Source organism: Egretta garzetta, unplaced genomic scaffold, assembly GCF_000687185.1.
Source record: "Egretta garzetta isolate BGI_Z169 unplaced genomic scaffold, ASM68718v1 scaffold1, whole genome shotgun sequence".
Classification (NCBI taxonomy): Eukaryota; Metazoa; Chordata; class Aves; order Pelecaniformes; family Ardeidae; genus Egretta; species Egretta garzetta.
This window is the reverse complement of record NW_009258542.1, coordinates 359999-383944: the sequence shown is the minus strand read 5'-3', so window position 1 is coordinate 383944 and position 23946 is coordinate 359999. Positions and strand designations below refer to the sequence as shown.

Here is a 23946-nt window from a genome sequence, read left to right as displayed (position 1 = left end):
GGGAGCCCCAGGCTGCGGGGGAGCCGCTGGGGGAGCTGGGGGGGTTCAGCCTGGAGCAGAGGAGGCTGAGGGGAGCCCTCATCGCTCCCTACAACTGTCTAAGGCTGTAGCGAGGGGGGGGGTCAGCCTCTTCTCCCAGGTAACAGGCGATGGGATGCGGGGGAATGGTCTGAAGTTGCGCCAGGGCAGGTTTAGGTTGGACATTAGGAAAAATTTCTTCACCAGAAGGGTTGTCAAGCATTGGAACGGGCTGCCCGGGGAAGCGGTTGAGTCCCCATGCCTGGGGGTATTTAAAAGCCGGGCAGAGGAGGTGCTTAGGGCCAGGGTTTAGTGGTGGGATGGCAGGATTAGGGGAATGGTTGGGCTTGATGATCTTAAAGGTCTTTTCCAACCTAAATGATTCTATGTTTCTGTTTAGACCTCTGCAGCTTTACGGATGCTCTAGAGCATCTGCTTCCCAAGGAACTGCCACCCCAGGGAGGAGGCGGTGGAGGAGGAGGAGGAGGAAGAAGAGGAGGAGGAGATGCTCCGCAGGCTCCTGGCGCCCCGGGAGCCAGCAGCCCAGGGCACCCAGCAGGTTCCCACGTGCCACACTCCCGCACTGAATGCCAGCCCACGTTCCTAGAAATCCCGCTGTAGCCTTCGGGTCCGTAAACACTCGTTCAAACCTGTCTTCACGTAGCAGCAGCGTGTGGACAGGTACCAAAGCTACAGGGAGGCGGCTCCTCCTGCCTCCCGGCGCAGGTCACCCGGGAGCACCCCGGCTGGAGGCAGCAGGCGCGCGGGGCCGATCCTCGCCGGGAGCCGACAGCTCCGTGCCTGGAAACATGCCTGTGCCTGTGAAGAACAAAACATTTGATTCTTGCACAAAGCCGAGCCACTTTCTGACATTTGGAACAATTTATATTTCACACGACTGGCGTCTGGCAGTTAACAAAAAAAATGAGTGGAAATGTACTGTCTCTTCCCCCAAAGACAGTGTTAGTGACCTAAGATTACAGTGATGTCTCTTCAAATGTCAGAAACATTTACAACGCTTTCTGTTTACAAGGCAACAGCAAATGTGACAGTTTTTTCAACGCTCTGCTCTGAGCCATGTCCTGCCTCCTGATGGCAACGTCCCTTTTCACAAGCCTCTCCTAACTGATCGTGGGACCAAATAAAATTATTTTCTCTTTGAAAGGATCCAATGATGGATTTCCTTTGGAAATATAATGGGACTTTTTTTTTTTTAGAAGGAAAACACTGTCCACCACGTATTGAGCACTTTTAAAACTTGATTTCTAAGAGTACAGAAGATCAGTGCCAGTCCGCCAAGCCCGTTCACCTGCACTTTGTTTCTTCAGCTGATGCAAACTAAAGCGCAATGGCATCGGATGGATGCAGTGTTCTGTGTCCAGTTGGCCTCTTGCCTGCGCCTGGCCCTTGCCTGCCAGCCTCGGCTGGTTTAGGCTCTCAGCCAACCCGGGTTCCCAGCCAGTAGCTAAGGTGAGTGGTTTATTCACTGAAAAAAAACCCCAAACCAACAAAGCTTCGGTCAAATTCAGCAAAAAGAGAAATAGCAAGTGAGCATAAAAGTCTTTTCTAAAAAACCCAGGAGCACAACAGCAGCTGCCCTGGAGCAGACGGATGGGGCGGAGCAGCCAGGAGATGGACTGGGCACCTGCAGCCCCGTGCTCAGGGGTACAGGAGGGTCTGACCCAAACTTGGGGGTCACACGCAATCAGCGTCCCAGCTGGGTGCTCAATGCACAGCGGGGGAGGCCGTGAGTTTTACACCGGGCTCCTTTCCCCGGCGGACAAGCGCGCATCTGGCTGCAAAGGTAACCGGAGATGGAGCTTTCCCTGAGGCCCCCTTATCGCTCCAAATACGGCAACTGATTAATATTAAAGCAGGTAAGTGCTCTAAACCTCGCCACTCTTACTGAAATGTTTGTCCCGTTAGTGAGACAAACATGAAACAGCCTTCATAAAACAAGAAACAAACACAGCAAAAAATAACGCAGGCCTGAAACCTGGGGGCGAAGAGTTTTAAAACGATGGGTTTAGATCACAGCAAAACTATCAAGAATTTAATTAACTTGTGTACTCAAGAGCTGTCAGCTCATCAGGATGGGAACAAGTGACAGGGCTGGGGACAGAAGACATCCAGATGTGTTTTAAACAGAACGCCCGCTGCAGCACTGACGAGGCTCCCAGCAACGCTGCAGCCACACCAGTTCCTCACCCCATGCTGGTTCCTCACCCCGTGCTGGTTCCTGCCTCCCGGTCCGGGTTTAATCCCCTTTCCTCGGTCGGACGTGTGATCCAACCTCATTTCTCATGGGGTGATTTTGCATAAAGCTTTGCTTTTGCACCTTCAGTTCCCCTCTGCTCCCGATTCCCAGAGCCCCCCTCTGGGCTCAGACCCCTTCCTGCCCCACCTCGTCCCACCCAGGGAGCTCCTGGCCCTGGCCTGGCACCCACCGCTGCGCTACCCCACAGCACATCCCAGCCTGGATTTTTTCCAGGCTTTACCAGCTGGATTTTTCCCTGGTTTTACTTTTAATTTATAAAGTTTCTCTAAAGACAAGTCTCACGGTGTTAGTACTTTACGGCTCACCACAGGATGGTTTTGCTTTTTGGCCAAATATTGTGATGGTTTTGTTCAGGATTTTTTTTTTTTTTTTTATTGGGAGGGAAAAAACCCAAACTCCTATCAAAAAAAAGTCACTTTTCAGAAACATGTGGGTAAAGGTGGCACTCAGCATGCCATGCACTTCAAGAAATACAGCAAGCCAGCTCCCCCATCCGACAATTTCCTTACCCACCCGCTGCCTCGCGGGGCGTCCAAGGCATCTGCTCTGTCGTGCTGAGCCCCGGGGAGGTGGGAAGGCCGATGGGCGACCACCCCACGGCACCGCTGCAAGCACTGCCCTCGAGCTCTCGTCTGCAATACACACACCAGGCTTCAGTTTTAAGAACAAACCAAAGCAGCCCATTAGATTCTGACACGGGTGGTGTTGCAGCTACATGTCGACAGCAGAAACCTGCTCCTAGCAGGGTTATTTTTCTCAGAGCCAACTGCTTGATTTCCTGCTGTAATAAAACATGTGCCGTGGTTCTGGGTGAGCAAGAGCTGCGCATTCGCCATGGCAAGGGAGGGTTTGGAAACTCACAGGTTTTTTTGCATTTCTGCAGATTCTCCCGACCCTCAGCCTGGAGGCAGGGTGGGATGTTTGGCAGCTGTGTGTAGGTACAGTAAATAGAGGAGAAAGGAAAAGGACAACTCATCAGCTGCAGGAGAAGGGAAGCAGACAGCCGACAGAAAATGCAGCAGGGGATGAACGCGGGACAACTTGGGCCCAAGAACGTGTCCCAGTGCCTTGAGAAGGGACTTGTAGTCACCTACAAGGTCAAGGTTGCGGTCTCAGCTCAGCCCTACTGCCCTTGGGAGTTTGTTCCTTTTATCCATTATCTCCTCAGACACCCTCTGCTTTCTAAAGCCAGCGCTGGGTTCTCAGTCCCCCTGCTCTCCCTTCAGCTCCCACACGCTGTACTTGCAGGGCTTTGCCTTTAGCTTTCGCAGGTGCAGCCGTGCCCAGTATCCGGGGGGTGACCAAGCCCCCACGTCCCCTCTTCGGCATCTCCCCAAGTGGGGAGGCTGCAGCCTCTCCCCAGGCAGGGGGGACTCGGCCATCCAGGCACCGGCAGCCCTATCTCCAGCGGCCCAAAGCTTGCTGAAAGGCAGCCAGGCTTAGGCTCCCGAGGCACTTGAGAGGCTTCGAAAACTTTGCTCCATTAGATTGATCGCAGCGGGAAAAACCTGAAAAGGCAACTGTCAATACATGCAGCACATGAAGATGAATTAACTTCCTGCACATAACGAAGCGTTTCCGTAAGGTTTTTTCTAACAGAGCCACAGAAAGCTCAGCACTGGGGTAGAATGAAACCTAGCAAGATAACAAACATCTCGAGACAAAGGGGATGGATACGTTGGTTTTATACGTATTCCATGAACGAATTCCAGCTGACACCTGGCAGAAGCATTCTTCTATCAGAGATAAGAGACACTAGACAAAGACAACCCTTTAATGGAAATGTTCATAGCTGAGCTTTAATGGGACTCTACAATACAACAATTAAGAGAATGAAATATTGATTTTCTTAATTTTTAAATTTAACTTTGCTACAATTAAACAAGTGTGCATTAACTAGCTCCATAAAACAATCTGAAAAACGGTATTTCCTTCTCATTCGCCGTCCTGTTATTTAGAAAATGAGGCTAGCAGGGCTGCTGGGAACACTGATTTCTAAAGGCCAACGTTGTCAAAGCTCCCACTGTCCAGGCCCCAGGAAGAATACTATGAGTAAGTCAAATCATCATTTAAGCCATCATGATTGCAGTCGGTAAAAGTTTTGAATAATTACATAAAACTTATAAACAGGGGGTTTTGAGCAATTAAAGGATTCTCTTTATGCCGAGAGATCAGCGTAACAAGACACACTGTCTTACAGATGGTCTGAGAGGGGACATCAGATCTGGTCAGTTTATTTTTCTGTATCTGAAAATGTTTATCTCCACCTTGGTACGACAATATACATCGGGAAGAAACATACAGACATACAGAGGGGGAAAAAAAAAAGCAAGTTATTTCTGAAAAAAATTATATGGGTGAAGTTCATTGCCCACTGGGTTTGATGTGTATGTTTGATACCATGACACCGCACACGCTCCCCAGGGAACGCGCCCATCACATCCCATGTCCCCATCATTCACTTCGCGGCATCCTGAGGGACTCGTCCGTCCACCTGGCCGACAAGAGCTCCTCAGACCTCCCTGTGACCGGTGACTGCTCCCAGGGCAAACGCAGGGACGCCTTTCAGCAGCAGGATGACTTAAGCTCCAACACAGGACACAGCACTTGAAGATCTTCAAAACAAAAGCTACTTGCAGCTGCTGGTTTGCAGTTTGGAGCAGGGTGGCTCCCCTGCTCGGGCTGTTCTCCCAGCAGGCCAGGGGCAGACCTGAGCCCCAGGGGATGAGCCCGGATGGTCCTGCCACCTCCCAGGAGGGCCTGTTGATTCCACCACCCTGACCATACTCCCCAGCCTCACAACAAGCACCTTGCTCCCAGAAGTCATCTTAACCCTTCTGTTTCTGGCACCCAGCAGTAAGCAGATAGGCAACTCAGCCTTGGAAGAAGAAACGGGATTTTATTGGACTTTCATTATTCAAAGACTGCTTCAACTGTGGGGGTGAGGGAGGACACAAATGGTTCCTATCCTAATTCCAAAATCCAGAGTGATGCAAGAATAAAAATGTTAGTCCTAAAATTGTACACAGCAGTTCAAATAGAAGTAATTTATAACTTCCTTAGGCACACAAAGCGGCAACTCAATAAATACACTAATGAACGTATTTAGTCTTGGCCATTACATTTCATAAATATTTACTGTTCAGTATTCAGAGTCCAAGTTCACAAGAATCAGTCAACAAGCAAAATAAGAAAGATGGAGGAAAGTGTTTTGTTCCACTGTGTCAATACAAAATACAGTCACTTCCTAAGGAGTGTGTCATGGCTCACTCATCGCAGAGTACAGGCTAGCATTTCCCATAGTGTAAATCTATAGCACCAACCACGGAAGCAAAGGTTCATGGATTTACACTACTGGAGAGCTGGCACACGGCCACAGTCTGTGGCTGGGCTGTTTAGTAGTACGCTCATTTAGCTTCAGACTAGGATAGTTGGGACCATTAAATATTGAAATAAGCAGGACCACAGCACTCAGGCATAGCATAAGGAAGAGTCCCCTGAGAGTTTACATCACATTTGAGAAACTAAAACACAATCCACCCTGAAAAATGCCAAGCCGATCATTTTGCTTTAGGGCAATCAAATCTGGTTCAAGTCTCCACAAAGAACAAACACAGAGTTTACTGGGGCTATTTGTAAGGGTGGTATTACCCTAACTCAGTAAAGGGTATCAAAGGCGGTTTGTGCTTATCTGAATTTTAAATGAAAAGTTTTATTTTAAACTACCCTGATGTGGTGTGTGGAACAAAAGGAGGAGAAGTGTATGAGACACCCTTTGTCAGGAACTTAACTTGCGCTTGATCAATTCCCCTCCAGGTTTCCTCTTCTTCTATTCAGATGCAGTAGAAGAGAAATACTTTCTGAAAGAATTCAAATATATGCAAAACTTGTACTGAGGCATGTCTTTACAGCTGAAAATGATCACACTGGCAGGGGTATAATAACCAAATATTTCCAACACAGCAATGAGAACTGAAGTAATGAGTGACTCAAGCGGGGAACAGTAACCCTACTCAGCTGCTACAGCTGAGCTTCATCTCTGTAGAATGAAGCGTCTACCCCACAGAATTAAGCTGTGCAATAAACAGCACACAGGGTGTGCTTGCACCTCCCTTGGTAAGACACAAAGCAACTGGCTGACTAGGCAAGGGTGTCTTCATAGCAACAAGGGCTATTTCTGTTTTGTTGCTCTATGTTCCCTTCCCGAATTCTCAGTCTCTAGAGATTATAGCACCAATTCACAGGAAAATTTCCAAGCTTACGATTGTTCCTCTGTGATTTTCATGATCAACACTCCCTTAAGCAGTATGATTCCTTAATCTTTTGTAAAAGATTTGCAGTCTGTGGTCGTCTTTTCTTCCAGCCGCGCATATTGAACCCTCTTTCCTCAATAAAATGGTACCAGTAAAATTCAGACAACAGCCATGGAATTCCGATGGCAATGAAGATATGCAGTTCCACGGAAACTCTATGCAAATACATCTTCTCCTGCAAAAGCAGAGAAAATAAGTTTTAGAAGTAGTTTATCAGGAGGTAATCAATAGCCATTTGCTCTTGTTCTGAAGCTAATTTAAGAGTTGACCAAATTTTCCCTCCACAGATAACCCCTGAAGACACTACTTTTCAGTAAGAATCCTTAGCTAGAACCAATACCTTATTTTACTAGGACTATCAATCGCACCCATGATATATTAACAGAGAGGAGAGGATATAATGCAGGTTGCAGAAATAGTCTCCATCAGCATACTCTTCAGAAACTCTGGAATAGTACTGAGCCTAATGCTGTAGTAAATCATTACTTTCTTGAAAATTCCTTGAAAGTTGCATGTTATTTATAATGGACAACCCCCCACACACATTTATTTGTAGAACTACAAGGAGCACAATGTGCAATAGGTATCACAAATGCTGAACAATTTTGTTTATCTATAGATGGATGTTGCACTTACAGCTGCTCATTAAGAGCACGATCACCCATACTGTTCCTGAAGAAGTGTCTCCATTATTTTAATACCCTGGGGAAAAAAAGCACAAATAAATGCCAGTTTTACAGGCAACTTAAGTATTTCATGCATTAGAAAGGGCACCCCACAACATACCAGTAAAGCCTTAAAAAAAAAAAAAAAAAAAAAAAGAAATTGCATCTTATGGTGCCATGCTAACTCAGTGCGGTTCTCCCCACTGCCCGGGGGCATGAGGAGCGCTCACGCACAGGCTGCACAAGGGGAACCTGGAGGGGACAAAGGAGCCTTCGCAGCTTGAAAGCTCTTCCAAGTCAGGGCTGCACAAAGCCAGGGCACTTGACCAGGTCACACATTTTATTCCAGTTCTGCCACTGCTTTGCATGGAACCAGCTACTTCTCACCCCTGGACCTTAGTATGTCCCTCTTTAAAACAGAAATACCATCGCTCATGTTCTTTGCAAGCAACTGGGTATGCAAGGATGAAAGCTCCCCATAGAAGCCCCTACAATTATTTCTATAATGAAGGAAAGTTAATATTGAAATGAAATAAAAAAAATGCCATCAGAGGACCATGAGGGTGAGTATTTCTTCTCCAGGACTGATGTGTGAAGAAAGGAGGAACTACCAAATAATAGAGTATTAATTAAAGCAAAATTTAGGTTGAATCTAGGGGGTTGGTTTGTCTGGGGGGGTTCACCCCAGATGAGCCCTAGGTGCTCATCAATCAGCAACAGCTCCACAGGTGCAAACCACTGAACCACCTACAGCAGGGCAGCCACCTCAAAAAAGAGGGGAAGCTTTCAACAAAGTGCTCTTCCCACGTCAGGGCTACAGACTGCTCCACAGCCAGATACTTCACTGTTTTGGAATGAATTTAAGTTCAAGGTTCAGTACAAAGTGAGAGAGAAGAAGCTTCCTATTTAGTGAAAAGCAAACCCCACTCATTTTAGATAAGAAAATCCACAACATTCCTCCCTCTCCTACTTTTTGGCTCTGGCTGTGTACTGGAATTGTAGTAATCTGCCAACCCTACCTCGAACATTTGGTCAGATCTTGTGAACTGAAGCAAGCTTGGAGCTTATCTATAACCTGTGTGGGGCTAAGGCTTACCCTAGTGTGCTCTCTGTTTGTAAAGATAAAAGAAAAAGGATCTCTCAGTTTGAGTCACTGTGAGCAGAGGTGAAAAAAGACAATTAACTTTAACAAATAGGTCAAGAGAATTTCTTTTCACATCTCTACAAAAAAATTGGACAAGCTATTTTATAACTATGAAGAACAGTTAGTCTTCCATGCCTATTCTTTGTAGAAGGCAATCAGCTGACTACCTTAGTCTATCAGTCTAAATTGGACATGCCACTGTTTACAGAATGAAGCACTAATTGACATAAGTGAAGACTGAGAGGTTTGCCGAAGGAATTTAAAAATGTTACTTATTGAATCAATTATGTTCACAGTGTGACAACTGCTTTTTCTTTTATTTCTCCTCATAGCACTGCAGACTTTTAAGCAAAATGGCGTTGAGGAAGAAAAGGGGAATGAGAGGGGACTCCATTAAATGAATAAAATACGAAAGGGCAGGTACAAGTCATTACTCAGTATCTTTTCAGCAAGGAACGACTAAATCAAAGCCTAATCAATATATTCCTTTCAACTAAAGTTCAAACACTTAAATCTCAGCCCCAGGAGATCAGGCTTAAAGGAGCTAAATTTACACTGCTTAGAGTGCAATGATGCGCTTGAAATGCAGAACAAACACTGCCTACCCATTAAACTCTGCACCTCTATAGCTGCAGCTTAAAAGCTTCTCTGATGGACAAGCCATAGAATAGTTTTATTTTTCAAAGGTGGAGGTACTCTGTGACTGTAAGAAGCTACTCCTGCCGTATGTGTCTACATACAGCCCTTATTGGTGTAATACCCCAAAGCACTCAAAGGGATGGGAGCCCAGCAGATTCCCAGTTCAGGAACGGCTACAGGAGAACCCTCCAGTGAGGGCAGCCAGTACACTGCAGCCACAGAGGGCACACGGACCCAGCAGCGGGGTGGCAGGATAACGAAGGAAACACGAAATGGCAGTCTGAGGAGTTTCCAGCACCACAGACTTGTTGAGCAGCCTGCGTTTGTATCTGGAATATCTGCCAGGAGCCAGACCGAACTCCCAGCTAATAGGGACAGGGAGAATATATTACATCTGTAACATCCTCCACATCTTTACCAAACACTGAAAGTTTTAAATAAGACGTTAAGTGATGTACAGGGAAAGCATAAACGGCCTGTTCGAATGTGATGGAGGCAATGCATATTACAACGCGTACCTCATTTCCATTGCCAGTACAAAAGCAGGGCAGCATTTTAACAGACTAGCAGAAAATTTTATGCTCTCTCTGAAAAGCGCACCTAATACCTTTCATTCTTTTTGTAGCCATGACAAAACATTTTTCAGTTAAATATTTGTTATTTGAGCTCAACTGCATCATTTAACAAAGACTACATTATAGCCTTTAATTTCGTCTCCTTATATACTCAAGTCAAGCAAAAGGAATCTAAAAAAGAAACCAAGAAGTGAAAATGACAGAAATGTCACAACGTTTAAGAGGCAACAGATAAAGCATCTACCAACGTAACAAAAGTTTCTTGCTACAAATGCTCCTTTATTGCGTGGCCTTAAAATCACTCAGAACTGCTTCACTATGGCAGAGATCATCATAAGTTAGGTACAAACTAATTAGGACACTTTTAAAACAGATTTTAAAAACTCATACACACAAAGGCTGACTTTAGGGGCCACCACTACCCCTCCTGGGCTGGAAACTTCTCCCAGACTTTGCCTGCAGACTACAGAGCATCCTTTCTCCTCTCTGAAGGAAGCCAGGCTCTCGCCAATAGACCCAGAACGGGCTGTGCTGGTAGCTGGGATTTACTGGCACATCTGCTCAGACTTTTGAATTATTCAGGAAGCAATAACGTGGGTGCATATCATTCATTAATACCTTTTCTGAACAGGTAAAGAAAAAAAATAATCAAATGCTGTAGTCTCCACCCAAATGCACTATGACTTCTACAAACAAAAGCAGGTCAGGAGAACTTTCTCTCTTGTATTTTTGTTCAGAGTTGGAATAAAATAAGAGACATGTGACAAATATGAGGAGCCATAAAACGTCACTGTCGTTCTGTTAGGCATTAAAAAAACACCTACCCACAGAATAGGCTCATAGCTCAGTTACAAAAAAAATTATTAAAAAGATCAGTGCCTTTGGTGTCCATGAATAGTTTTATGAATAGCAACTCTTCTCTATGAACTAAAGATATTAAATATTGACTGTGTGAATACATGAGCTTTACTGCAGTCATTCACAAAATTCAATAAGCATACAGTATCTTCTCCTGCTCTTCATGTAGCGCATCCCCGACTCCATTTCCTCTGCCCCCTCATGTTGCTGCCTCCCACTGTTTCCTTACTCCCTTATCTCATCTGAGTGTCTCCAAACAGATGGATGGAGAAGTGCACTGCTGTCAGAACTGAGGAGATAAAGCAGGAATCATGGTTTGGCTTTGAAAGTAACACCCTTACAGATTCCAACCAATTATACCAGGTGCAAGAAAAGCAATGCCTTTTTGGTCAGGCCATTAGGAAGGATGCAGATCAGGTACTGGAAGATAAGAAGTAAATGGAAGCTTGGAGAACATTGATCAAGCATCGTCATTCATGCAACGTACATTTTAAAACTTTAAATATCATCTTTATATTGCCATTTATTACATTTGGGTAAAATGTGCCTCAGAACTACTCTATGGCCAAGCCACAAAAGGAGCCCTGTCTAACACCTTAGGAGAAATGAAATGCGTAGCTACAGCTGCTGTCTTAGGGAGACAGATGTTTTGGAGGTGGGGGGGAAAACCAGGCAAGACTGTACATTTATACCAGATCTGGTGTGCTTGTATTTTTCTTTTTCACAGATCTGCAGACATAGCCAAAATTGCTAAAGGATTTCTTATGCAGCATCGTAGAGATACCATGAGCCCCCCCCCCCCCCCCCCCCCCCTGCCATAAGCCAGCAAGACGTGTTTCGTTGCTCACGGTCATTGCTTACACTAGCATAGCTGTCTACTTCTGTCTTTTTTTTTTTTTTTTTTTTTTTTTTTCTTTTAAAGCCACAACAAGAAGATCTTATAGTTATCAAGAATAAGCCAATGGATAAATGGCCATGCTGTTGGAAATACATTTCCATCTACAGCTCTTGGGGCACAGACTCCAAAATCTGAGAGGTTGGGGCTGTTGGCCCCTGCGCCACTGGAGAGAAGAGTGTCCAAAGGGACTGCAGGTGCTGCCCAGGCTCCACGCTCCAACACCCACCAACTTCAGTGGGAGAAAAGGCAGGACACTGCTAAGGTTTTGCTTAAAAACAAAACCAAAAAAACCCAAAACAAAAAAAATAAATACTTCGACAGTACTAACCACTTGGTCCCCATAAATAATTAAAGAATGGCATAAGGCATGATCTGAACTGTGGGCATCTAACTTCATCTGAAAAACTAATTTCTCCATCAGATAACTAAAAAATGATAAATAGTGGTAAATACAGTTCATTATAGCTTTGCAGTACGTAAGATTCATGAGCCCAGCCATGAAAATGCTGTGTTTTCATGCACATACATGCTTTAATTCATCTGAAACAAGATACAAACTGGAGTGGGGAAAAGATTTAATAAAATATTCCTTCCTTCTCCTTCTTGCTCCTTTTTCAGGAGGAGTAAATTTTAAACAGTCTGCACAGCACAACCTGAACCCCCAAATCTCTTCAAGGCACAAACTTCCAAAGAACAAGATTTCCATGAAACTTCATTTCCCAATGAATGCTTCAGGAGACGTTGCTGTTAAACCTAGTTTATCAATATGCCATGACTCCCAGAAACGAAAGGCCTTTGAACACTAACTCCCTTGGGATGCTCTGCTGGATAGCTTTTATCCTCTTTCATAATTCTTACTGAAAGACAGAACTATTGAAGTATACAGAACCGCTACAGGGAGATTGACTGTGGCTATTGTAAATACATCAAGCTGCCAAAAAAAAAAAAATCTAACATTACTGGAGAAAAATGTGTGACACAATATAAATTCATGTTGACTACTTTTGACTATTTCAGTGTAAAGGTGCTATAGAACCACAAATTATTATTACAGTATTAGCTGGTACAATGAGGCATTAGGAAGAAGAACTGTTTCAATGCCTGAGGGAAATCAGGAATAAGAATGAATTACAGAAACTGATACAGTCATACATGCTGTGTTTCAAAATGTATTTGAAATAAAACTATCACCATAATAAAATTAAATCCATTTTTGTTCTGCTTATTCTCTGTAGACAAAAGGAAAGGTCAAATATTTTCTCATCAATTAAAAGATGTAAAGAATCCAGACTTAAAACATCAGTTTAATTTTGAGCCCAGATGATCTGGCGATTTGAAAAACTTTAGAATATAATTCAGGGAAGAAATTCAAGCAATAAATGACTTACCTTCTTCACACCTTGTTTTAAAAATGATTGAGCAAAAGCTTCCAACACACAGTTGAGCAAACCTGCCCCCGTAACTGATATTCTGCCTTTTTGTGTGAAGTCTGTCCTAAGGAACAGAAAGATAACACCCTTTTATTTTTCTGTCTACTTAGTAAAGATCAAGTGTAAACTCTACATTAGAAAGGTAGCGTTTGATACCCGAGTAAGGGATTAATCTCTTACGCTCACATATTTTGTATGACAATCTCAAAGGCAAACATAATGAGACACAGGAACATCAGCATAACGAGAGGTTTGTAACAACCCTCTCCCGTGGTGAGCGCTGCTGAAGGTCCAGCTGGACTCTGCTTCAGGAAAGACAAGCGCTTACTGGAGAAGCTGGAAGAGCAGCGACACAGAGCAAGGTCTGGAGAGGACACACAGCCGTCTCCAGAATCACGAAAGCCAACTGCAGACACAGTGAAATACGCTTGTACGATTCTAGGGTCCTCAGGACATCATCCCACCCAAGCTGGACAGAGGCAGTGGTAGCAGTGAGGAGAGGAGCCCCCACTCCTACCCCCACAGCGTGCACACGAACCTGGCACCACCGATACCCTCAGCGGGCCGTGCCCATTTATGATTTCTGTCAATGCAATTCGGTAAGACAACAAATGTGGAGCTCAAGTGAAGGAGCTGGAGAACATGAGAAGTTCCCCTCAGCCACAGGATGGATGTCAGGAGTAAAAATCCACCACTGAACTCAGCTGCTCTGCTTGGGACTTATTTATTCATTTTGCAGTTTCGTCATTGTAGGGGACAAAAAAGGGAGGCTCAAGGAAAATATTGATCTCCGATTGATTCGTGTAGCACGCAGCTGGCAATGCCGCATCATTACAACACAGTCACAGGGAGAAGTCTATTAATGAGATCCAACTACTAAATTATTGACTAGTTAAGTACGGCAAATTCAGTCTAATTGTTTTCATGATGGGAGCTTAATTAAAGTGTCTTTAGTATAAAAAGTCTAGCAATATTCTTGTTCAGATAGCATCAGGGAGAGTTCCCAAAGCCTGCATGGCTTTCAAAACCAAATTAAAAGTTACATCCAATGCAAGGTTCTTCAAAAGAGGGACCTTTTTGTACAGGAGATCTTTTTAATTCCCGTCTCCAGCTGACAAGCCCTGCTCATGCATCATGTGCATCAGGGAAACACCTTCTCGCCCTGCACCCACCGTGCTGTGAGAGACGTCAGCTCCCTCAACTGTGCAAAATGAGGGAATGTGCTGGGTAATAAAAGGAAACTGATGACAATTGAGGGATAAAAATTGAAAAAGCAGAATAACTGCTCCTGGCAGGGAGGGGGAAAGCAGTCAAACCAAAAAACAGAGGGATAGCAAATGACACCAGAGACAAAATTCAAGCTACTCAGGGAAGACAGGTATAACTTGCCCAGACACACGGAAATTTGCCCAGTACGCAACTTCAACATAAATGAGGCAGTTACAGGGGAGTTTTGCCACAGACTTTCCCCTTCAGGTTGGCACTGTGCACAGACAACTCTTCCCAGAGCCCTCCCTGTCAACACAGACACTGCCCAGCTCAGCTGGGTGGAAAGCAAGCTCAGACCTAACGCATGTAATGCACGCTTTTAGGGTAAGCGCAAGTGAGTCATTAAGAAATTGTCACTAACCCAAACACGCAAGTGGTGGAGAGCGGCTGACGGGATTCACGCTGGTTTGATACACCCACAGTGAAAGCTCTGAGCCCCGGAGCCCCCCAGAGCCACATCCCACAGCAGTGCCAGTGAACACTCGGGCAGCACTGGCAAGCCCCCCCAGACCCTCTGCAGGCAAACACCATCTGGGTCTGGACCCACCCTGCCTGCAGCCAGACCTTGCCCGCAGGGACTAACGGGCTTTCTTTAGACATCAAGACAAGATGCTTGTCTATAATAGCAATTAAATCACGGAAACGAAATAAAAAGTGTCATGAAGGAGTTCAGCCAAGAGGATAACACAGGTGCTTTCTGGCCTCTGAATATACAGATATGCCTCATCACGCCTCTTTCAATGGTTTAGAATTTATTTATGGTAATGTTTGTTTGCTGCTAGCTCTTTTCAGGCGTTATATGCTCTGCTTGGAAGCACCCACAATAATTCACTTTGCAAGAATATGCAGCAGTTGGCATCACTGCGTTCACATTTATTTAGGCTGAAATAACCACCTGACATTAAGAGAAAGAACTACGCTGTGGTTAAATTGACTGTTTGGGACTAAGCAAGCATCACTTCAGTTGCCCCAGTTCCATTAGGGACATCAGGAAGGTCGCAGTCTCCCTTGCCTGACTTGCGGTTTTCTAGCTGAATATAATAAAGGATGTAACTGCCAATCTCAAACTGGGTAAACTAATTCACGTCCTATGGATGAGATTCTGCTAAATGTCTAAGCCACCAGTCCTTGCAGGGACTGGATTTGTGGTTTCATTTTCTACAGCATATTGGTCTACAAAGTAGCTGGGCTGAAGTCAGCACAGACAGTTATAACTTCATCTGACAGGGGTAGAAATATTCTGCATTCCTACCACGCATGGCTGGGACCAGGCTGCAGCTCTCCAAAGCAGCAGCTCTGTCACTAACCCCACTGGCAAGAGATCTCCTTGCGGAAGCAGAGAGCAGGGCTGCAGGCACGGCAGCTGTAACGCACCCCAAGGAACATCCGCAGGGCAGCCTGCAGTCACCTCCCCAACACCTCCAGAGCCACCAGCTCCCTGCTGGGTTTGGAGCAGGCAGTGCCCGGCACGGAGCCCACCACGCACCCAGGAGCTGCGGGGAGAGGCAAAGGTAGTCAACTTGCTTGTGCAGCTGATCAAGATGCAAGCCAGCAAAGCGGTGCTCTGCTTTCATTTATCAGCATCCTTAACAACATCATGTTAAAGCTGATGAAACAAACAAACAGCTCACTACAACACGCACAGGGTGTCTGACCGAGGTACAGAATTTTCTCATTCTCTTCACGCTTTTAGTGCCCTGAAGAGTTTCAGAAGGTTGCTATTGAAATCTGCCCGGCAGGGCTTAGGAGGAAAGACAGAGAGATTTCTGTCTGTACTCAGGTTACCATCACTTTCATAACATTGTTCTCTCTTTAGAGGCATAATGTACAATTTTCCCACTAATGAGGATCACTTGAGTCTCCTCATTCTGTGTTTTCTTATTTCTCTCCAGTGCAATAGTATGCTGCTAATGTTATGCCCTTTGCATAATTCCTTCGTCTATTCAAAATTTACATTTTGAAATGTAGATTTCCATACTTATGCTACATGCAGCTGAAATTTCACGCCTGTTTTGTCAGCCAGCATTTGTTAGATCCAATTACCTCCATAAAACTCCTGAAGAGGTAACAGTGGTGTGCACAGGCACACCCAGGTATCCTTGAACATACCTGGCCAGGGCAGCTTGGCTGAGGTCCGCGGGCTCCTGCACCTACGTACTGCAGCTGCTGACCTGCATCGGCACCCACGGTACCTGCAGAGGCACCGTCGCCCCAGCAGACACCGAAAGCCTGTGTAAGTGAGCCTGCTGAGGCTGCAATCACACTCGGGCAGCCCAGCTACAGCTCTGCCTTCCTGATTGCCACAGTATGCTTTAAGGTAAGAGCAAACAGTGGTGACACCAAGCTCGGACAACTCTCCTGTGCAAGCCTGCAGCAGCACACTGAGGACAGTATCTTTCCTAAACTGGAACGGAAAAGTCTTGAAAACAGGGCATGAGTGAGTGATCAGTTGCAGTACTTAAGAGTTTCTACACCAACAGGACCAACGCCTACAGTTGCAATGCAACTCTGATGCGGAGGAAGCCTCAGTAAGGACAGAGGGTCGCAGCAAACTTTTGAAACAAAACAGTTTAAAAAGCCAGAGGAATGCGTCCTCAAACAGCAACGTCCCAGCATAGGGCTTTCAAAAATGCCTGAGCCACAAGGATTTTAATTTCATCTGAAGTTGGTGTTTTTTTCTTCAACATGCTTAGAGCTTTCCCAAGTCACATGGACCTTGCTGGACAACCCTGCCATGCTTCCCAGGGAACATCACAAGGCAAAAGTAATGACAAATTACAAGAGACACCAGAACAAAGTAAGAATTAATAGGGTTGACATCAGCTGGAAATAAATCTTTTTTTAAAGACAGTCATACATATCACATACCTACTCATTTCAATGCTACGAGAATTAGAAATTCCACTCTGATCCTGCTGCAAATGTGCATAAAGAGATTTCTAGGCTCCACCCTGCAGAAAACCAAGTGTGTGTTCTCCCAGGCAAAGTCCCACAGCAGCTTACACCTTTGAGGCACAGTGGATCAGAGAAAGAAAATTGTTTGGGAACAAGTATGCTCCATGCCAATGGCTGGCAAGCAGGAGGGAGCTGGTAATTTTTAAACTGCTGTCCAAGCATCTGTTAGTAGATACGAGAGCAAAACGAATACTCTGGCTACGCCTGCTGTGCGGGAACAGCAGGGCAGCCTTCTACGACTGCAGAGCAGCACACACAAAATTAATTTTCAGCAATTATTTGTGCTCTGGCCAAAGAACCTAACCTTGCATCTGAACAAGTCAGAGGAAAGCTGCAGAACATCTACAGTTGCTGCTTCAAATGCATTCCAGACATACTGAAGAAATTATTATTCAGACCCCTCTTATTCCAAGCATTCAGAAGGCAACAGAAAATCCTTCTTCAGGGCCGTGGGCCTGCAGTAGCAGCTCTGAGCCAGCACAGGGGCACTGCTACACCCAGAGGCCAGGACTCACCAGTTTGGGTTCTCCAAGCTCTCTCTGAAGACAGACTCCTCACTCAGAGATGCATACTGTGTCCATGTAAGACAATGACTTTTCATAGCCATGTTTCTTTTCTGTGTATTAAGCCAAGATTCCTCTTCCAGGTAGATGTTGGGCACTTTTAAGGCACTGACCTGGGAAATAGAAGAATTATAGCTTTTTTTTTTTTTGCTTTTTTTTTTTTTTAAAAAAAGAAGGTAGAATCACTTTAAATATTTCAAAAGTACTACTAGCCTTGAGGGTAAGACTGAGGATTACGGAGGAGGGCCCATCAGCTGTGTTTAGCCCTGATGAGAATCCACTTCCTCAGCAGCTACTAAAGGCCATGCAAACACACCAAGACTTAGGGAAGCTGCTCGGCCCCGAGCTGGACTTGCAAGACCACTACAGGCCAACTTACCTGCATCACTTCATGCTTTCTCTCTTGCTGCTAATAGCTAATTTACGACAACAAAGGATAACAGAAGCCACTTCCAAACAGTTACATGCAAGGCAGCCAAACCCACCAGCTAAACCACGAGAGCAGGAGAAAGGCTTGCACCTCCGCAGGCTCCTGCTGCCAGGCACAGAGGCTGCTGCCCTGCTCCAGTCCCTCTCTCCCAGGAGGCCTCCTCCTCTGAGAGCCCACTTGTCAACCTAAGTGACCTTGATCTAGCAAGCATGGGCCAAAGAAGGGATGAAAATCTCACCATCAGTTTATTTACATTCTGCATGTATAGGGCAACGATATGTTCGCCTTGGCAGGTGAGGCTTGGAAGAGACAAACACATGTTTAGAGGCAAAACCATACAGAGTCGTCAGCACCAGGAAAAGAGTACATGCGTATTTTAAGCATGCAGGCTGTGAAATAGTACAGTTATTTAACCATGCATGAATGCAAATGTACTTTTCTGTACACAGACTATCTGCTGCAAGATACTCTGCAAAAAAACAAATAATAAATTAAGGCTAATTCTTCTCCCATAACAAACTGTGAAGAAAGGACTGTCACTAAAAGCGACACAAGAGAGAGACACTGAGGGATTGCACAACCCAGGTCCTTACGATTTCTACAGCCTTTAAGGAGTCACGTTTTACCTTCTTTACAGGGACACTACGATGCTGTAGTTAACTTGCAACATACTACAGGCACATTAAGTATTATTTTAATTTCCTCTGAGTTCACTTACAGAATGGTTTTGTGAGAGATTACAACCCGATGTGTTCAGGAGCCATGGATCAGACATCCAAAATACATGAGCTGAGCTTAGAAATAGTTACCCAGTGTTTATCACTAGCTGCCACCTTCTTGCTGACTTCCACAAACCTGGGCTTTTGTAAAAATACCATCTACCACACAAAAATAGTGAATGTTGACAGCAATAAGATTATTATATTGGGGTGGGGGGAATGGCTATATTTTCACTCTGTCCCAGATAACATTTTAAAACAGCTTTATTTTTTCCAGGTACAAAAGTTAAAAGCCCATCACTGCCTGTAAACCAACCACCACCACCACTTACATCTTAAGTGTGCTCAAGGCTACAATTTTGTCCATTCAAGTTAAATATAAAATCAGTTCCTAGAGAATTTTTTTCTCTTAACTTCTCTTTAAAAGTAACTTTTCCAGTTAAAAAAAAAAAAAAAAAAAAAACATTAGGAAAGGTGATCCTTTTAAACAAGATAAACCACAGTGAAGCATTAAGGTTTTACAACTTGACTGAATTTCTCTAAATGTAGTTACCTTTCTTAAAATTTCAGGAATTACATTCTGGCACGTTGCAATTCTCCTCCAGTATAGTTACTTCAAACCATTTCTTCGAATTTTTTCAAGGTGATTTTAAATTTAGTTCATTCTTCAAGTAGCTGCATCCAGTATAGCTTCAGTATGTGTGCAAATGTGATACAGGAATACTGCAGTTTATTATCCATTTTGTAAGCAAATAATTCAAATAGGCCTGGACTGAGGGCAGATCCCTACAGAGCCCATACTCTATTAACTTTTCCAGTTAAAAAAAAAAAAAAAAAAACGAACATTAGGAAAGGTGATCCTTTTAAACAAGATAAACCACAGTGAAGCATTAAGGTTTTACAACTTGACTGAATTTCTCTAAATGTAGTTACCTTTCTTAAAATTTCAGGAATTACATTCTGGCACGTTGCAATTCTCCTCCGGTAAATAATCCCCGTAGACAAATCTGATGATAAAAGAAAATCAGAAGAGAAGAGTTACAGCAGCAAATTTTACCTTTTTTTTTTTCTTAATAAAAACAAGGTAGTTGGAAGACTTCACATCACAGTAAATATGCAAGAAGAAATGCTGGCAAATTAACAGAGCACGGGGGTGGGGAGGTGGTTGGTTTGGGGTTTTTTAAAGTATAACCTAGTATTTCTGCTGCTTTACCAGACAGAAGGCTGTAAATAAGACTGCTATGGGCATTTTGTGTTCTGCCTCAGGAGGAGGGCATCTGCATCCACCACTGCGATCCAGACCCCCCCCCCTTATCCAGCATGCGGTACAAACATTTTACTGGCATTTACAGTGGTGCTCCTGGGTAGCAAAGCACTGCAGGCAGTGCTGGTGCCAGTGCCAGGCTGCGTGGGTGCACACAGGACTCCCTCCCACAGCCCATGCAGGGTCTGGCAGGACCCACTGGAGAACCCTGCTCCTGGTGGCACCGGGTGGACTATGACTGGGCCAAGGGAAAAGCTCAGGTGACACAGCTACCGGACCAACATACAGACCTAAGTTTTAGTTTATTTCTATGCCCACCCCAATTTATATTCTCAGGCTCATTCTCTGGGCAAACACACTGTGTACGAGATTTATAGAACAGTCCTGTCTCATCACACATTTACTTTTGTATTGAGTTGGACCGTGACAAGGACAAAACTATCTATTAGGAAACAAATTACAGTTATTTAGTATCTCCAAAAAACGGTTGGCTTTTAGAATCACTTTGCCTTTTAATATTTAATGACCCAGATGAAGAACAGAATGCTACCGATCAAGAAGCCAGCTGGCAGGCAGCCCAGGTTAAAGACTTCTCAGGATAAAAAAGTACCTTCTCGAACAGTTGCATTCGGTGGGATCTGTGCAATGAAAACTTCATGGGGTTTGGTTTCCAGAACTCTAACAAACACATCACATTAATAATATGGAGCATCTATTTCCATGTAACGTAAAGCAGAAAAGCATTCTGCAGGAACAGTGGTTTACTGCATTTGAAGAAAACGGCAACGGCAGCACTAATGCTCGGCTTTCTTGAATCTCACCAACCTTGCTTAGAAAGAGAGCATAAGCCTGGAATTAAGAGCCACCATTAAACCTGAGTTGCAAAACAAGAGACGTCTCCAAATGTATGATAAAGAGCATCCACAAGCATTTGGGAATAAAAATTTAAAGTCCACAAGTTCTTATCTAATCCCAAATGAGTAGTTTATCATTATTCCCATATTAGGAGGAAAAGTGGGTATTTCCATGCAAAGTCCTACAGTATTTGTTACCCACGTGGTGGCATAACTTTAATACATCCTCTGCACAGGCAAGCAACCTTAAGTGCCTAATGGCAAACATTTCCTGCAAGCTCAGCAACTGGAAAACAAAAATCCATGTGTATCAGCGGAGCTGATCTGATAACTGCGCTCTGACCTGGGCAGATTTATTTTCCTGTCAACATGACTGGGAAACAGTAACATCTGATTTTCAGTATTTCAGGAATTCTGACTGATTAAGCAAGAGACTGATGATCTGTGATTGCTTTCTGTCAGCATCCTAAAAGGCCACCGCACAAGTCTCTGATTCCTGGAACTACCTCCTCATCTGGTAAGTGAAACAGCAGGTGATCCCTCCAAAGGCAGGGATCATGAAAGCCAAGTGGCATGATGCCTGTGGAGTGCCTGAGGCTTGAGCCACACAGCAAACTGTGCTTCCTTCCAGGGGCCTTACATCTGCTCTGTAGAGCACTGCAGATAGAAACCATCACGGAAATGCCAAGGAGCCACACGAAAAAAGAACATACTACAGAAAACCAGGTGTAACATGTCTAACAGCCTCGGAATAAGCTGAAAATTCAGGGTGGCAGCAATATTTTCTTGGTCTTGCTTACACAATGTCCAGGACACAGGAATCCCAAGCATGTCTGCAGTGCCCAGCTTCTACTGAAATACAACTATTACATTATTAATTTTAAAGGTTATGAAAAATTTTAATTAGCTCTGTAAGAAAAGTCAGGCAGCTTACCTGTTTTCTCTTCCACTGTTTCTACAGCTGTGACGTGTTTCTCCATGGGACTGGGATACTGGGATAAAAATGCATAGGGTAAAGATTACCACTTCTTACATGGGTAAAAGAAAATTGCTACCTGTCATCTGTCAAGTCAGAAGCAGTTTCATAGCTTCTCTCAACAGGTATGAGCTGCCTGATACTAACAATCTGCAGCCTTCATTCAAATTAGCAGAAAGGAAGAATTTAGTAAGATTAGAAAACAAACAAGAAAACGCACAATACTATGAGAAAAATTGCTGGAAGGGGAGATGCTAGCTTCTGCTGCAGCATACAGACATCTTCCACGCACCCTCCATACCATAGAAATGAAGATGCGAGCCTTGACCCACATCACGTTTTTCAAAGAAGGGCCAAGCAGAGCTTTCAGCAGCATGGCAGCTCAATGGGCCAAAGTCCCCCATGCTACACTCCGCAGAGAACAACAGCATCCTGAGTTTCTGCAGCAAGCACGCTCCTCGTCGCTGCTGCTAAGCACGTTCAGCCACAAAACCTATTTCCTCCAGCAAAAAGCTGGAAAGGTACAGTGCAACGTCACCTGAACGCAGACTCTGGTATGTGACATTTCACTGTCCTGCAAAAGCTGCTAGAAGAGTGTGACAGCAGGATGTCACTTGGGATTGCAGCGGGGGTCCACCCTGGCAAGAGGGCATGCTCTTCTGCTCAGGGGCTGGCATGCAGCAAGGATAAGGGATTGCTACTGCCTGCTCCTGCCCAAGCTAACCTCATTTTCCTTAGGCTGTACAGACAAGTCGTTTCAAGGCTGGAAGAAAGAGACTCTCACTCCAAGACCTCCACTGCATAGGAATTATGCCAAAATCGTATAGGTCGCCTGTAGGGCAACATCCTATATAGGAAATGTATGCACGAGAACAGGACTTCTAAGGATGCATAGTCTATTTTGGAACTTACAAAACTGCTCTGGCTAGAAATGAAACAGAGAAGGCTACAAGGACCTTACTCTCCATTGCAAAATGCAACCAACATTCAACACTTTAAAAATGCAAGACAATTTATTGAGCTCAAATAATACCCAAAAGTTACTGTAACCTCCACACTAATACAAATGCCAGACTAAAGAAATGCTGACCACCAGATAAAGATGAACATTAAACAAAATACAGAGCTTTAGGAAAGGTGGGGAAATTGCATTCTAAGGCTAACTCAGTTTATGTAATGCAATTATGATGTGCAATAATAGGTGCTCCAAAATTCTGATATAAATCTTGGGTTCCAAGCTAAAAAGGTCGACAACTCCAGAACAGGCTGTTCTATAATTCAGCTCTACTATTTTTTCTTGCTGCAGAATAAAAGTTGATTTAAAAAGTGCAAGGTTTTCAAGTCCTATTCTATAGAGAAATTGGAGGCTTCTCCACAACGTGCTGCTTTGAAATGGCAGCAGTGGCATAATTACATTATCGATGTAACTTACACTCTGTAAGGCCCAATCGTGTGAAACAAAGAGCCATTTACATAAATCATTCACTAAATAGCAGGCTCTATTACCCCAGTATTTAAACAGAAATAGACTCAATTTCCTACACAGCACAGTAAAAGAAAGAACATTACAAGTCTACAAGCAGACGTAATGGCTAAGAGGAAAAACAGTGTTTCCAGCCAGCCACAGCCTCCCTGCAAGGTTCCCGTTCCCGGGGGAAGCCAAAGCTAACAGCACCAGAGAACAAAGAGCTCTCAGCCTGGCTGTTATTTCAAGCCCTGCAGTAACTCAAGCCCCAAACCCTCCTCCCCAGTACCAGAGGCACAGGAGTCTGAGTCCTCCTCCCCAGTACCAGAGGCACACATCCTCATCTGAAGGGCTCCCACTAGCCCAAGGACTTCAGCCCTGCCTGGGAGCGCAAACACAAACTGCCCTGCATCACCTCTCCTGCTCAGCAAGGGCACGGGGCAGGCACTGCCATCCCTTCCAGCAGTCACACGTGACACTGCCTCCAGCATCCTTATCCCCAACACCTTGTGTTGGGCCACAGGACACAGCAAGGACTTCCAAAATTTGGAATTGCCTGAAGAGAGGCAGCTACTACTGTGCTGCTAACCCATGGTTGTGCCCAAAAGTCACAGCTCCCACCACGTGCCGTTC

General features: G+C 44.7%; 1 protein-coding gene across 1 annotated transcript; it reads right to left on the bottom strand.

Moving 5' to 3' along the window:
* Window positions 1-4188: 4188 nt before the first annotated feature.
* PRELID2 (PRELI domain containing 2) lies at window positions 4189-22782 on the bottom strand. The gene is made up of 6 exons (XM_009647068.2): window positions 21807-22782; window positions 19688-19761; window positions 17558-17718; window positions 12777-12882; window positions 7246-7311; window positions 4189-6784 (listed from the first exon to the last, which is right to left on the bottom strand). Exons 1-5 carry the CDS (start codon window positions 21850-21852, stop codon window positions 7267-7269), a joined length of 432 nt encoding a protein of 143 aa, XP_009645363.1. The 5' UTR covers window positions 21853-22782; the 3' UTR covers window positions 4189-6784; window positions 7246-7266.
* Between the last annotated feature and the right edge of the window lie 1164 nt (window positions 22783-23946).

What these genes read in the sequence shown, in the direction of transcription:
- PRELID2 (XM_009647068.2), bottom strand. Translation starts at nt 21,852, where the DNA reads ATGGAGAAACACGTCACAGCTGTAGAAACAGTGGAAGAGAAAACAG. An exon ending in AACAGTGGAAGAGAAAACAG is followed by an intron (nt 19,762 to 21,806) that starts GTAAGCTGCCTG and finishes TTTTATCATCAG; the next exon opens with ATTTGTCTACGGGGATTATT. An exon ending in TAAAACAAGGTGTGAAGAAG is followed by an intron (nt 7,312 to 12,776) that starts GTAAGTCATTTA and finishes TTTTTTCCCCAG; the next exon opens with GGTATTAAAATAATGGAGAC.